This window comes from Gallus gallus, chromosome Z (genome assembly GCF_016699485.2).
Source record: "Gallus gallus isolate bGalGal1 chromosome Z, bGalGal1.mat.broiler.GRCg7b, whole genome shotgun sequence".
NCBI classification, from domain to species: Eukaryota; Metazoa; Chordata; class Aves; order Galliformes; family Phasianidae; genus Gallus; species Gallus gallus.
The window spans coordinates 27,951,471-27,966,877 of record NC_052572.1 but is presented as its reverse complement, the minus strand read 5'-3'; the positions used below and the strand labels follow the sequence as shown (position 1 = coordinate 27,966,877).

Here is a 15,407-nt window from a genome sequence, read left to right as displayed (position 1 = left end):
TCCCAACTAAGTCCCCTTTTCTTCTTTCAAACCTTTTGATCTCTATAGTTAATGGTGCTACATTTAATTCTACAATGGAAGGGTATCAGTAAGGATTTCTAGAAGACCTATAATCCATGATAACTAACAAACAATGCAAGAAAAGTGCACTTCTTCACATTAACTACTTACGAAGCAGTTGGTTCCATTCATTTCAGCTTTATGAAGCATTAATTCTTTGTTTTTCCTAAGGACTGCTACGTAACAGCCATTCCGACATTAGTAAAACTAACTACAGTATTGAAAAAAATCTCTAGAGAATTTGCTATAGCTGCTGAAGCTCTTTTACAACTTTACGAAGATAAATTTAAAGCATTTTGAAACAGTTTTGACTGTTTACACTGTTTACATCTATGCTCCCAGTCATCTTTGGTTTTCCAGATAGTTCTGCTCTTAATACACCTTTTGCTTACTGATAGAAATGCAGACTGTTTCAGAACCACATGCAAGACCAAAGGTAGAGGTCTTCCCTATAGCCTTAGTGCTTTGCATATTGTATGATTTCAGACTAGTTTTGTTTTATAACTGAGAACCAAACAAATCTGTTACTTGCATTTTTTTCTGCACCTAAACAGTAGCAGAACATGATTTTCAGAGTTAATTCTCAGTACAGTATTTCCAAGTCACGTGCCTACTAGGATCAGACCTAAGGCATACAGAGATCTTCATCCAAAAGTCGTCAAGAATAAATCCCCGTGAAAATGTACAGGAACAAAACAAGCCTGCAGTACTCCTTTATCACTTTCTGCTGTCCACTTAGAATCACAGAATAGAAGCACAGAATAATTTTGTTTCTAAAATATCCTTAAGGTCATCAAGTCCAACCATTCAACTAACACCACTAAGCCACACCCCTAAACACCACATCCACGCATCCCTTGCAATACTCACATTATGTTGCTTGTTACCTGAGAAAAGCAGCTGACTTTAACTGGAACCTCCTTTCAGATAGCTGTAGTGAGTGACATCTCCCCTCAGCTTTGTCCTTCTCCTGACTAAACAAGCCTACTTTCCTCACCCACTACTCACATCTGTCTTTCTAGCTCTCCTGCCAACTTAGTTCCTCTGCTCATATTTGAGCAACTGAGTATCATTCTCGTAGTAAGGAAACCGGAACTGAACACAGAAGTCAAGATGCAGTCTCACTAGTGCCTTGTAGAAGAGGACAATCACTTCCCTAGTTCTGCTGACCACGTGACTTCCAATCAAGCCAGGATGCTGTTGGCCTTTTTAGGCACCTGGGTACATTGCTGGCTCTTGTTTAGTCAGCACCTCCGTGTCCTTTCCTGCCAGGCAACTTTCCAGCTACTCTTCTCAAAGCCTCTACCACTACATCAGTTTGTTGCAAAACAAGCGCAGCACTCGATGTGTAGCCTTGTTGATGGACAAAGCCCATCAGCCTAGCCTACCCAGATGCTTGCATGGACCTTCCTACCCTCAAGCAAATCAGTGCCCTCATCCACCTTTCTGTCATCTGGGAAGCGAGGGTGCATTCTGCCCCTTCATGATCATTGAGAAAAGTGTTGAATGAAACTGGATCCAATACTGAGCCCTGAGGAACACCAGTTGTGACTAGACATCAACCAGATCACTACAGCCCATTGGGCTCAGACATTTTTGCCCAGCAAATAGAATTGTAGTATCACAGAATCATAGAATTGCTCAGGTTGGAAAAGACCTTAAAAGATCATCAAGTCCAACCACAACCTAACCATACTACCCTAACAGCTCTCTACTAAATCACTTCCCTGAGCACCACATCCAAACAGTTTTTAAACACATTCAGGGATGGTGACTCAACCACCTCCCTGGGGAGCCTATTGCAATGCTTAACAACCCCTTCTGTAAAGAAGTTTTTCCTGATTGCTAACCTAAACATACCCTGGTGCAACTTGAGGCCATTTCCCTTTATCCTGACACCAGTGAGAAGAGACCAACCACGCTCTCACTGTAAGCACCTTTCAGATACTGGAAGAGAACAAGGTCTCCCCTAAGCCTCCTCTTTCCTAGACTAAACAGCCCCAGTTCATAGTACATGTCAATATGTTCAATAGTATATATGTCCATGCAATAAGCAGCCAGATTCTCCAGGATAATGCTGTTGAAAGTAGTATTCATTACTTTGCTAAAGTTCAACTAAACATATACAACAATTAGCTCTTCTCAGTATTTAATATTCATTGTAAGATGGGGCAAGGAAGTCAGACATATACTAAGAAGTTTAGAGCATTCCTAACAAACAGTAGGACTTGCTACAAAGAAATGTTTGCCAAAGTAACATGACTGTGGCATGCTAAATGAACCAATGGTTGCCTCAAAAAGGTTGTTGTTCTTTTTAATATACATAGTAAGACTTTCAGTTTCTTCGGCAGTAACTAAGGAATTAACCTTATTTAAAGGAAAAAAAAAACTCTTGCAGCATAAAAACTGCTTAAATTTATTCAGCTGCCAGTTGACTCACATATATTACTGAAACATTTTTGCTCATGCCCATGTAGGTCAAAATGAAAATGGAGAAGCATTCAAATTATGTTGTTCATTTCATAGGGCTTTGACTATAAGCTTAAATAGCAAGACAATATTTGAAAAAAAATTAGAAACCAAACAAAGACTCCAGATCAGCGAGTCTAGTATGACTGATTGCTATCCAAATGGAAGTCTACTTAATGCATTTTTCAATTTGAGTCTCAAAGAAGCTGGACATTTTAAACTAGGTGAACATTAGAAGCTAGGTTTCTAATGATAATGCTGAAAAGTTTGAGTATACTTGTTTTAATACACACAGAAAATACAACCAGACTGTAGATCCTCTTTAAAGTCATTCAAAATTTATGAGTTTCAAGAGCCATAACTACATACGTGGTTCTAATTGTTCTTCTGTTCTCAATACATTTCATGCACTGTATGCCGTATGTAATCAAATAAAATCAGTGATCTTAAGAAGCCTTATCTCTAGAAGAGTATTTCTTCAAATGCCTTCAGTAACTGTAACAATACTGTATACCTGGGTAAAAGGATTTTTTCAGCTTAATGCCTGCTCCTTATCACTGCAGCTGTAGCACTGGAAAAAAAAACAAACACGGATGAATACAAACCTACCAGCCTTCTCTACCTAAGCCTCTGGTTAAATTAGTTGCCAGCAAAGGATCCTTGCAGAACTCAGAACTCCATACTGCATGGCCCTCCAAGTACAACTGCAGCAGCATGGCTTTATGTATTTGTCAACTCCTTTACATCACAGCATGTATCATTATCCAAAACTTGTAAGCTGCTCTGAACAACAACAAAAAAACAAAAACAAACAAACAAAAATCCTCTCTCCTCAGTGCCTTCTGCTTCAGTAGCTCATTCTTTCTCCTGTATTAGGTTTCTTTATAGGAATGTTGGCTACACTAGCACTAAACTTCCATAAACCTTTTGATGGCAGTCTTGTCCAACCTCTTCCCCTTACTCTATTGCCTAGCCCACCTTATCAGCAATTATATGAAACAGTAAATATTTGTGCTGTTTTTCTCCTTTATACTCTGCTTTTTTGACTTTCTGAATGACTGTCACATTGCAAGAACGATTCCATCAAATTATTAACATAAGAGGAACAGCTAGACAGTCATAGGCTTGAAGTGTCAGTGCCTCAATCCTGGTGAATAGACAACATGTTCTGAGAAACAGCTTAACAGTTGAAATACCATTACATGTTTCTCTTTTCACAAATCCAAACCTGACCCATACATGGTCTAACAGTCCTCCTTGGATTGCATTTACTTTCAAATCTGTATTTCTGTACTCTACTGCTGAGGAACACCTTTACTTAAAAGTTAGATGTTCTGTGCGTTTTTCCAATGCAGTAGCATGACTTTGAAAAAAGTAAATTATTTCTCCCTTTACCACCAAACTACAAATGCACTGTCTGTATCAGGATTGCAAAGCCATAAAGTACTTCTCAAGCTGAGCCTTCAGTATACCAGTACTATAATTATATATTGGTAGCTAGATCCTCTTCAACCCTTTCTCCAGTTTTAGATTCTTTCCTTCTCTTCAGTGCAAGATAATCCACCCTCTGTCCCAAAAAGCAAGAAATAAAACAAAAGCATACAGAGAAAGAAAAAAAAACTACACACTTCCTTCTTTCCACTTTCACCTATCCCGGTTGTATTCAGGGAAAGTTCTCCACTTTAAATGTCTTTTCTATTGTTTATTTTGGGCATACTCATTTTCCCATTTCCCCTCTCCTTCTACTTCATTCCTCAAAGGAGCCCATTCTACTTTGTGAAAGTTTTTTTCAGCTCTTTGGAGAAGGAAAAAAAAAAAGCCAGTTTTCCCTAGTATTTTGTATCTTTATCACTCCAGAGCATACAAGTTACTTTTGGAGTTGATAGTCATTAATGTCTTCTTGCATAACAGTTTCAAGACAGTAATTAGAAGTATTCAGTTAAAAGTATAAAATATTTATCAGACTGCTTACGTGTGATCACAGAACTTCAGGAGACAAAAATATCTGCAGGAAGGCTGCAGTTAAAAACTGTCTTATAATGGGAAAACAAAATAACAAATTTACATACACTCTAGGAGTATATTGAAAAAAATATTCTAGAAAAATATTTTTTTGCAATCGTTAGGAATAGTGCTGTTGAGTTTTTCTTGCTACTGCCCTACCAGTTATTCCTTATCATCAAACCATGATCTAATTTAAATCAGTTTTACTTTTGTTACATCAGTATTAGTGAGCTAAAGGAACACACATTTTTTTTTCATCTACTTTCACACTGTAAATCTCAAATGACACATTACTTTAAATCAATATACCATGCATTTATTAAAAAAAAAAACCAGACTAATTATTGTAGATATCTTGACAGTCACTAGCATCTTCTCTATTCAGCCACAACTTCCAGGTTATGAAGGCAAAAAGGTACACAAATGGAGAAACTGACATTCCTACACAGATTGCATAATCCACAGTCGACCTGACACTTCTTTCTTTACTTGTAGACACCATTTAACACTTTAAATATGCCTGTAATCATATAATGAGATTTGCTAAAACCAGACTCAGTGTGAACTAGTACAACAACACTACTTTAATTATCTACTTGCTAAACACCAATAATTCAGATGGTTCAGCAGAAGCCGTAACATCAGTAATAACACATTTTCAATATTCTATTCACATTCTGAAAGCATGTTAAACTTTCTAATCCTGATGCAGACTACTCCCAAGTTCCATGAAGTAGAAGTATGTGATTATTTCAAATACGGAGTGGAAAAAATGCTTATTTGTGTATACAGTGACAACCCACTAAAGGCTCTCTCTCAAATAACCAAATTGCACAATATTCTGCTGTAAATATTGTATGTGTAATTACATATTTATGACTATGAAATTGTTTCAGTAACTAAAGTTCTAGTCTTTTGTGCCAACTCATTACCTACCTTTTGTACTGTGATCTTATATTTAAGCCTCCAAAAGGACTTCACCCATTACAAAGATAAAGGAAAAGGAAATAAAAGTGTGTAGGAACAAACAGGAAAGAAGAGATCACAAGTTATGATTGCAAAACTAATCCTATACACCATCTGTGGCAGTAAAACAGATGTGATAAAACAAAAAGTCTTCTTAAACTGCTATTTTATTCTATCACGTGGTCTAAATAAGGAAAGGACTATAATCTGAGATAAATGTTTCTGTGTATTCCACAGTTAAAAACAAAAGTTATGAGAGGAAAATAAGCAAGAGATGCATAGATGTATGTGTGTTAGAAATTGTTATTTCTAGTTCCTTTAAGATAAAAAAAAGTATCTTCAATTCTGATTTTGTATTGCTCACATGTAGCCAGAGAACCTCGTTCTCAACCATGGTCATTTAAAAGTGAGCATGACACTCAAATAAGGAACGAACAGCAGCCCCAATTAAAAACAGCATCCACATTCTTCTGGATCAGTTTTCCTTTCTGAAGTTACAAAGGAACAGTTCCAAATTCCTACCACAACACAACTCCTCTATTCTCAGTCTACCAGCCCCATTAAAATTTGAAGTAACATAACAGTATTTCCAACAGCTATAATTACCAGTAGAATAATTAAATGTATGTGAAAAGTTAAGATCAAGAAGATGCATACAAGTGCTTTCACCGCCTGCACTTCCTGTAGAGTCACTCATCAACACACTTTATTACACTCATCTGTCATGTCTTTTTGTTATCCATATCACATACCTTCCTTTCATCACCCCTCCATTTCAGACTAAACACAAGTTTTTGTCCAGTCTACCACCAAGCCACTTGCCAGTCTCCCTTCCTTCCAGACAATATTGATTCTTGTGATCCTCCACTTTAAATTCTAATCACAATACCACACCTTTCCCCACTGACACAAATAGAATTGAGTCTACTTGCAATCTATTTTTCACAAGCAGTGTGTTTCTTCTACTAACAAATCAATACTATCTCCTTCCTCAAAACCATCAATAGTTCTCCTCCAAATGAAAATCAATTTTCCAGATTCCTACCAATTTTAATACAGTTATATTACAAGCTGCTCTAGAATATATCTTGCATATACTTTCTGATCTTAACTTTTTTTTCATAACTGTTCGTTTGGGTTATTTTCTTCCTATTTTCCCATACAGGCACACTCACAATTAGCTGGGAAGTTTTACCCAGGAAGAAAGAGTCTTCTGTCCCAAATGGTAGATAACAAAAATCTGAAGATGCTGAAGTCTGAAGAAAGACAAAAAGTTTTTTCTTGAATGTGAACTGAAAACCCAAATATCTGGCCCTGAAGTTTGGTTCCAAGTAGCTCAGTCCTTGACTGCTATTGAGATCAGAGAATTGCCTTAAAAACTACTTGGTTCTTTTATTACAGAGGGAAGGAGAGAGAGGAAAGAACAACAAGAAGCAATAAACAATAGAAAAGAAAGGGGGAAAAGTACAGATATGGAAAGAAGGCAAAGAAACAGTCAGGCATTTGAAAGGATAAAGGGACAAAGCTGTTTACATAGTTGCTCCCTTCTTACTGTAAGCCATTTTGTTTCCAGAATCCTACTGTCTTTACATCTGCCTGTACTCACTGTTTCACTAGTGCATCAACAGTATTTTTGCTGTTTTAAATGACAACAGATTTTTATGGGAAAAGACAACTCCTTTTAACATAGTGTAGAAAACACAGCCACTTAGAAGCAGTCAAGATGAGCTATATTCTCCACACACTATCTTTGACTGAGACTTTTCTCATTTGTAAGCTGAAAACAGGTATGTGTGGTGCAATATCATTCATGTTAGAATGCCTGCTTCTGTAAAATTGTAGGAAAAGTATAAGTTTTTAAAAATCTGCAATGTAAGCTTACTGAATGAGTCCTCACATCTATTTGACTCTGTTGCTGCATCTTACATTTTTTTGGCAGGGAGACTCATGGGTTTTTTTACTCCTTCAGTCTCTTTTCTTGTCTTTAGTGCGTTATCAGGAAGGATGATTTGCCATCACCTGAAAGTAAAAGGTTGCCCATCAGTTTTTTTTGTATTATTTCATTCTCCAGAGGACTAAAAAGTAACTAGAAATGGTGGGTGATAGGATGAAAAAAATACCATAGTAAAGAAACAATAAGTATTCTAAATTCTTATAATGAACTACAATAAAGTAACAATTACATGAGAATTTATATTTGCTTTAACTAGAAATAGGCAAAGATAGTTTCAACTAATAACACCATAAGGATAATACAAGCATACTTACTGCTTCAAAATGGATTTATTTCTCAATGGAAAAGAATTAAGACAAGATATTTGCCTAAACAATTAAATACAAGATTTTTTTTTTTTTTTTAACTTTTCTTCTTGTTCCTTTTGCACTAATCTTCAACAGTCAGAAAAACAGCCTAATGTTTTAGTTCATCTTCACTTGATAAAGGAAGGGTAGCAACATGAAATTTAGAAAGCAATAAAAAACAAAAGAAATAGAAGGCAAGCATTTTACATACATGAGATTGTCAAGTTCAACAGTAAGTGTCTTAGCAATAAAAGAATTTTATTAACATCAATAGAGCAAGTTCTTATTAAACAAAGATAGTGAAATCATTAAATGACACATAAAAAGGAATACTGATGTGTCATCCATTTATGTTGCTTGAGGAAAGAAGTTTACATTCTACAATTACCTTATTTCTACTTAATTAGTACAAAAATAGGTGACAGAACTACTGTTAGAAATGCAAATATAAAAGTTAACATGATTTGTTAACTCAAGAATTAAAGGTGGCAAAAGAACCACCTGCATACCCTTGACACTAATTCTAGATAACACCCCATTTAAAATAGCATCTGTCTCAACTGGTTGAAGTTTAATGACTTTACAAAACCAAGTTATAAAACTCCAAGAGTTCCAGTTGGCTTAACGGTCCATGAATCTTACAGAAACAGAAGAAATTTTTAAAATACTCTGATTTAAATATATCTATATATACACTCACATAATACATATGAACTCCGTGTAATTAAGTATTCAAGAGTCTTGGAGCAAGACAGATTAATTCACTGAAATTAATTTAAATTTACTTAATGCAGTTATGATTGAAATTGGAGACAATGTTTATTATAAATCATTTATGATTTGCATTTGTATTCGTAAGCTGTCATTCTGCAGTTATCCACTTTATTCACTGAACCAGTCAAACAGTAATACTTTGTGCTAAGTTTGATTTTTCATTAATTGAACAAGACATGTTGAGTTCTATCATTACATTTCATTTATACATAAGTGTAATGTATATTCAATCTAGACTTGGGGTTGTAATTAATTACAGTGTCAACAAGCAAGTTGGCTGTAATTCTCAAGACAATGTTTTTTAACATATTTTTGGAAAGCTAAGTTTGGAAAATTGAAATACAACAAAAATACACAAAAAATCTAAATATCATTAAATACAACACTTCTAAAGAAACGCTACATTATCAAATACTTTTACCAAAACATTTCACATTTCAAACTGAGCAGTTCATAAAGAAGGGAAGCACTATGAGAACTGAACAGTTCCTGGTAACAAAGTCCTTCAATGGTTTAAAACCAGTATACCTCATCATCTCATTGCCTAGAGAAGTGGTTGATGTCCTGTGCCGGGAGACTTTTAAGGCAAGGCTAGATCAGAGCCTTGGCAACTTGGCTGTGCATGTCCCTATTCATTGCAGGGAAGCTGAACTAGAGGACCTTTAAAGGTCCCTTCTAACTCTTAACTACTCTATCATTCTATAATCTTACAGTAATTTTGTATGTAAATTTGGAAAGTGCTCATGGTTTGGTTGCTGAGGATTCCCAGACTTCTTACCACTCTGGCTTTCTTCAAAATTCTGGCAACATTTATCACTTATCTGAATTTAAAACACACTGTCCAGTTCCTGTTCCACTCCCAGCCAATCCCCAACACAGAAAAAAATATATAAACTGAAAAGTGTTCACGGTAGGGGACAATGACATGGTCACTGGAAGACAGACTGGGAGAGTTGGGCCTGTTCAACTTGAAGAACAGATGACTTCTGAAGACCTGGCAGCAGCCTCTAGAACCTACAGTGAAGTTCTTGGAAAGTCAGAGCCTGGCTCTTCATCTGACAAGAGGTCTAAAAGATTGGGACAGGACATAAGGAGAAATTCTGTCACTCTGAGGAGAGCACAGTGATACAACTAGGACCCAGAGAAGATGTGATGACTATATCTTTGAGAGTTTTCATGATCTTACCAGATACAGCTCTGAGTAACCAACCTGTCATGATCTCATTACCAATGCTGCTTTAGGCAGGAGTTTGGACTGGAAACCTACTGAAGTCCACTTACAGTAAACTATTCTCTGATTCTGTGAATACAGTATATGTAACAAAAAAATTAAATTATTTGATTAAATTTATGCCTTAGCAGATTTGAAGTAATCACTCTTGTTTTGTGTCTGTACATTTAACATGATATGCAACAGCCTTTTCCAGGCTCACACATATTTAATCTATTGTTTCAATATATGACAAAGGATGCTGGAGGTGGCTTCCTCATAAGCATTCTCAGTAAGAAACACTTCAGCTACATCACAGCAAGTCAAAACAACACTAAGTTTTCCAGTCAAGGCAGATCTCAGATGTGGGGGAAGAGAAAAATAATTTGACACATTCACATGAAGTGCCAGTTTGAAACTGAAGCTTTTCCATATTTCCTGAAAATGTTTCAAGTAATCTAACAGAAAGTTGCTCAAAGGTATTTCACATAAGTAACACAGAACAGCTCACAAGGCTGCTTACCAAAAAGAAACTAGAAAGGCAGAACTGAAATTCTGCTACTTGGGTATGTCCTTTGAAATAAATATACAAAATATAGAATAAGTGGCTTGGCTTCTAACTCCTTTGAAACTACCACATCTGGACATATTGACATGTGGCTAATCTGTTCTAGTATCAAGTAATGACAAACTCCAAATTTTCTTCTTAGAAGTCTGACCACAAGAAACACCATTTCACCAGCATGTACAGTCATCAAATCACAGCACAATATCTTAAACAATACGACAACATATAATCTTTTAACAAATTGTTAAAGAAGTATCTTAGCTCAAGTTCAGGAGCTCCAAAACAAAAACACCTGTGCAACCATTGACATATTACAGGTGTATTTTGCTTACAATAGCTTAAAACTCAGTCCTGAGAGTCTACAGGCAAAAATAGTGATAAGCAAATGGATGAGCTCTAAGACAGACAGACAGACTTGGAAAAATAATAAAACTCAGGAAAATTACAGTATGGTTTAAGTCTGCTGCATACAACTGGTATCCTTGTAAACACTGTTTACATGCCTGACCCAGCTTGGGTAGCAAGAACAACATGAAATTTAAAATGTCTTGCACAACTCCACTGTCTTCCAGCTGCTGAAACTTCAGCTAATTCTACCTTAATAATGTGTTACAATCACACATACAACTCTTCAAATTGATTTGGTTCTTATACTGAGGTAATCTCATTAGCCTCAACCAGACAAACCACCCAATTTATGCTCCATTTTTGCTCAAGTCTACTCATCACACTGTTTTTAGGTCTACAAGTGTCTAACAATATAAGTGGAGACTCCACCTCATTTTTGACATCTACCTTGCACAAGCCCATAAGTTCTACCAACTATTTATGTTTGTCATTATGAGAAAATTAAGTCTAACACGATTCTACTGAACTTCTGCAACCCTGTTTTCAGAATGCTCCCTGGAATTCAGTACAGCTTCGCCATTCTTTCAGTGTTGAAAACAGACGATCAGTGTGCCACTCTCCAGTTTTAGGGGTCAAAAGACTCTTGGAATAAAATGTCCTAAATTTAGTCTTGAAATCACTGCTGGCTGATGATAGGTTAATACAAAAGCAACCAGAATTATTTATGCACAAAATCCCTGATAGACAACACAGTTGCAAAGATTTATGGTAGCATAGTTATAGAGCAATTAAAAGATAACTGTGCACCTATTTGCACAGTTAGAATAGTTCCAAAGTCTCCAACTTTTGGAATCCAGCTGTTGGACTGACATGCTTTATTGTCCACAGCTGATGATCTGGGTCTTGTGCAATCCAATGTCCTCAGATTCCACGGGGAACCCAAACTTTCTTTTGTAGTTGAGTTCATTTTTGGGGTTATCCAGGATGCTGTTGCACAAAATTTTCTCTGGCATTGCAAGCCTGTTTAAGAAGTTTCCCTGTCCACTCCTCTTCCCTTTTGCCACTTGTTCCAGAGTTTAAAAATCTCTTTAACTTAAGTCACAGTTGTGATATAGCACAACCCTACAAAGAGCTGTTGTGTTTACAAAGCTGATGGAGCAGCAAATTCCAGAGTTTACAAGAGGCTGAAAAAAGAAATATCTTCTGTGGCATACACTTAGAACATCATGAAACCACAATCCTTAACCTTCTTTTAGATCCTTGGGACTTCCTGTTTTATAATTTGTCACAGAAAGGCCAAAACTCTTTTGCTGCTCAGATTCCTATCAATTTTCCCCAGCATTAAAAGTTTACCTACTCCTTGGACATCAGTGCCTAAGAAGACAGCCTACTTTCTACCGCTTCAGGGAACAATATCTCAAGATATCAAAACACATAAGGGGGTGGGGGAGGGGGGAAGGAGGAAACATTGCTGTTTGTTTTACTCAGTGCAGAAATCAGAAAGATATGCACACTAGATGACCGTCAATCTAACACATCTGTTGCTTAAAAACTGCATAATTGGCACTGATCTTAACTCACAAGAGTAGGTAATCAAATTTCACACAAACAATCTTTGACTCTGAAAAGTACATTCTTGTAAACTTGGCTTAAACCTGGCTTTGCATGACAATAAAAGCAGCAGGCACTTATGTACATATTATATGCCTGTAATATATCCTATAGTAGAATTTCTAATGCTTCAAAATGAACCCAAAGAGAATCTGTACTACCAGCATCGCAAAGTACATCAAAATAGTGTCAAAAATAAGTTCAGAGATGCCAATTACAATTTCCAAAGTCATTTTGTACAAGAAGCACTTCTCTCCATGTGAGGTACATTTCACAGTGAGAGGAAATGCCTTTAGTTGTTTGATGATAATGTTGAAAAACAGGCAGGCTTTCAGGTGCACAAATCTTCTTGGCAGCCTTAATGCAGCAACCTATAAAATGGAAATAATTTGGCTTTGTGTTCAATTTCAACTATAAGAAAAGAGATTTTAAAGGTTTCACTCAGTTCAACTCCTCTTACTCACTTCCTCCATTTTCTGAGGATAACAATGTTTTTGCCCTCCTTACCTTTGTAGTTTATACCTTTGGAATAAGGATGTTTTTGATTCTGGAATAAGAATGGTTTTGATTCTGCTTGTCCCTGCAGGGATGCCAACTCATACAGACCAAATGCTATTTGGCTCCAAATTCCCCAGCACACGGGAGTACTTCATACAGATAGTATACAACAAACACATACATAAGTGGCTTTATTTCTTCTTTACATTTTAGCAAGCATTTACTCCTTTGCTTCACAGAGGAGGGAGGTATTTCTACCCCTTGCAACTATATCATAATTAACTTATGAGCAAACACAACACATGCTGTTACATTTTCTAGAACCAGAACTAAACATTATAGCATGTCAGAATTTCCTATAGCTGGGAAATGCTGCCAAACAGGATTTTTGCAGGCTTACTGCCTAATGTAGTAAACTGTACACCAACTACAGCACAGATAACACACTAAATTCTATGATTTCTTTTCCTGACCATCATCTTTTAACATGAACGCTCACTTGAAAATATTTTAAGAGCCTTTTACCTTTGTAATTTCAACAAAGCCTCCTATGTTTTTTGACTATTATAGTAGCTTTCTAACGCATCTTTTTATCTTGAAAAAAAAACCACCAAAAAACAACCCTCTTTTATCAGAAATTAATGGTTGTTTTCCAACAGCCTTTGTTGCATTAGGCTTGTAGACAAGTAAGTTTTACTAATATACTCAGAGAAACCCAGACACCACCTGCGACCCCGTCTCTATAACTGAATCCCTGAAAACAATCTCCTAATCTCAAGCTGAAGTCAATAGGGTGGATCTAAATGCATTTGAACAACTGAGACCTCCAAGGATTGTTTGAGAAATGAAGGCAGAAAATTTACTGTATGTTTATATGTAGCAAGATGTAATATGCAAGATTTAATATAAGATTTACCTTGCTGGAAACTCAGGAGGCAGCACTACGCATCAAAAAAGAATCACAAACATTTTGCTTTTAACTAAGAAGCCCTAGCTTTTGACCAATATTAATAGAGAACAAAGACCGAAGATCCTCATTTAAGGTATATTAGGCATGTTCTTAAAGATCAATCTATCTTGCACATGCAGAATGCATATTTGTGCACATACATGCTAGGACTAAAAAGATATTAACACCATTATTCTAAAATATATATAAAAAAAGAAATCTCAGCCAGATTCCTAAGCTCCATACTCTGTTTTTGGAAAACAGGATGACTGCAAAAATAAAAAGTCTGACAAATTGATGTCAACTGAATTCCTAAACTAAGGCAACAAAAACAAATCTGTAAGACCAATAAATGAAATATATATTTTTTCATTCTTAATTTATACATACAAATAACTTTAACCACATCACTTTGAACACATATAGTATTTAAGACACTGGTTAAACACCTTCCAAAAGCCTGAAATCTACTGTAACTGTTTGAGCATGGACACAAAGTGATAAAGGTGATACCAGCTAAGATAACTCCCTGGACTGTCAACACAAATTTCACATCTGGAAGAACACACAGCTCAGGAACTGCAATAAATACCAGAACAAGTTCTAGATGGGGATGCATACAAAGTGAGAAATACCATCCCATACACACTTACACAAAATATATCTATATATAAAGTACTTCAAAAGTCACAGTCCAAGTAATTAATTTTAATAGGCCTATAAAATGTTTCAGTTCTATCTCTCAGGCCTGTCAATGAAGTTGTTTTCAACTTCCTAGTAAGCACTGAACAGCAACTTAAAAACAACTGTATTGATAACCAGTTAACTCAAGACTAGACCAGGATCAAGACATCCCAACAAAAATTGAGACCTAGGTAAATGAAGAGCAGAAGATAGATAAAATTCTATGTCAACAGATAGAAACTAGTAAACTCCTGAAAGAGTAACTTGCAGCTACTCCCATCTGGTGTTAAATTTTGAGCCAAATGTAAGCAACTGAACAAAACAACCATGTTGAAGGATGTGCTGCTCAACATAGTGCTAAAAACAGGCACACAAAAGGCAAGAAATGAAGTGTTCCAATGAATAATGGCATTGAAAACATTCTAATTTCACTTGGTTCTTTTTGCGTTTTGTTGTTATTGTTTGTTTTTTGTTTTCTGTGATATCACAATTCAGGCAAAAGCATTTGATCTGTGGATCAAATACTAATTTTACTTAGAAAAATTACAGCAAGATGTGCAGAAGAAAGGACGGAAGTATGGAAAAAAAAACTGACTGTCAATGTCTCTCTCTCTCTCTCTCTCTCTCTCGTACAAGGAAATGTTCAGCCATGATTAAAAAGCAATTTGTTAAGAACTGTTAAAAACACTACCATGAAAATTGCTGACCTAAAAGACATAGGTGAAGAGAAAATTTGTATCATAAAAGGACAGTGTTTGTACTGATTAAAAGGAAATGCCTATAATTAGGCTGCAAAAAATCCTACAGGATTTTCTTCCCCCCACCCCCGAAGTCAAATTTAAATATTCATGTTTGAGTGTGTAATACAATGACAGCATAACCAAAATTACAAAGACAGTTACCTTATAGGCAGATCATTCTACTTGTCTACTCAAGATGTACTCACGTTTTCCTCCAAAGAAAAC

At 36.0% G+C, this 15,407-nt stretch overlaps 1 protein-coding gene across 6 annotated transcripts in view; it reads right to left on the bottom strand.

Annotated features, from left to right (window-relative positions):
• JAK2 (Janus kinase 2) overlaps positions 1-15,407 on the bottom strand; it is an 85,541-nt gene that overhangs the window by 66,954 nt on the left and 3,180 nt on the right. For 2 of the 6 annotated variants that reach the window (XM_046905180.1, XM_046905181.1), the window contains exon 2: positions 7,397-7,518. The exons of 2 other annotated variants lie outside the window; for them this stretch is intronic. In XM_046905180.1, coding sequence (XP_046761136.1) covers positions 7,397-7,420 — 24 coding nt within the window. In that variant the 5' untranslated portion in view covers positions 7,421-7,518. The remainder of the gene's footprint in view (positions 1-7,396; positions 7,519-15,407) is intronic. 2 more of the 6 variants (XM_015280057.4, XM_015280059.4) reach the window with 1 other exon arrangement.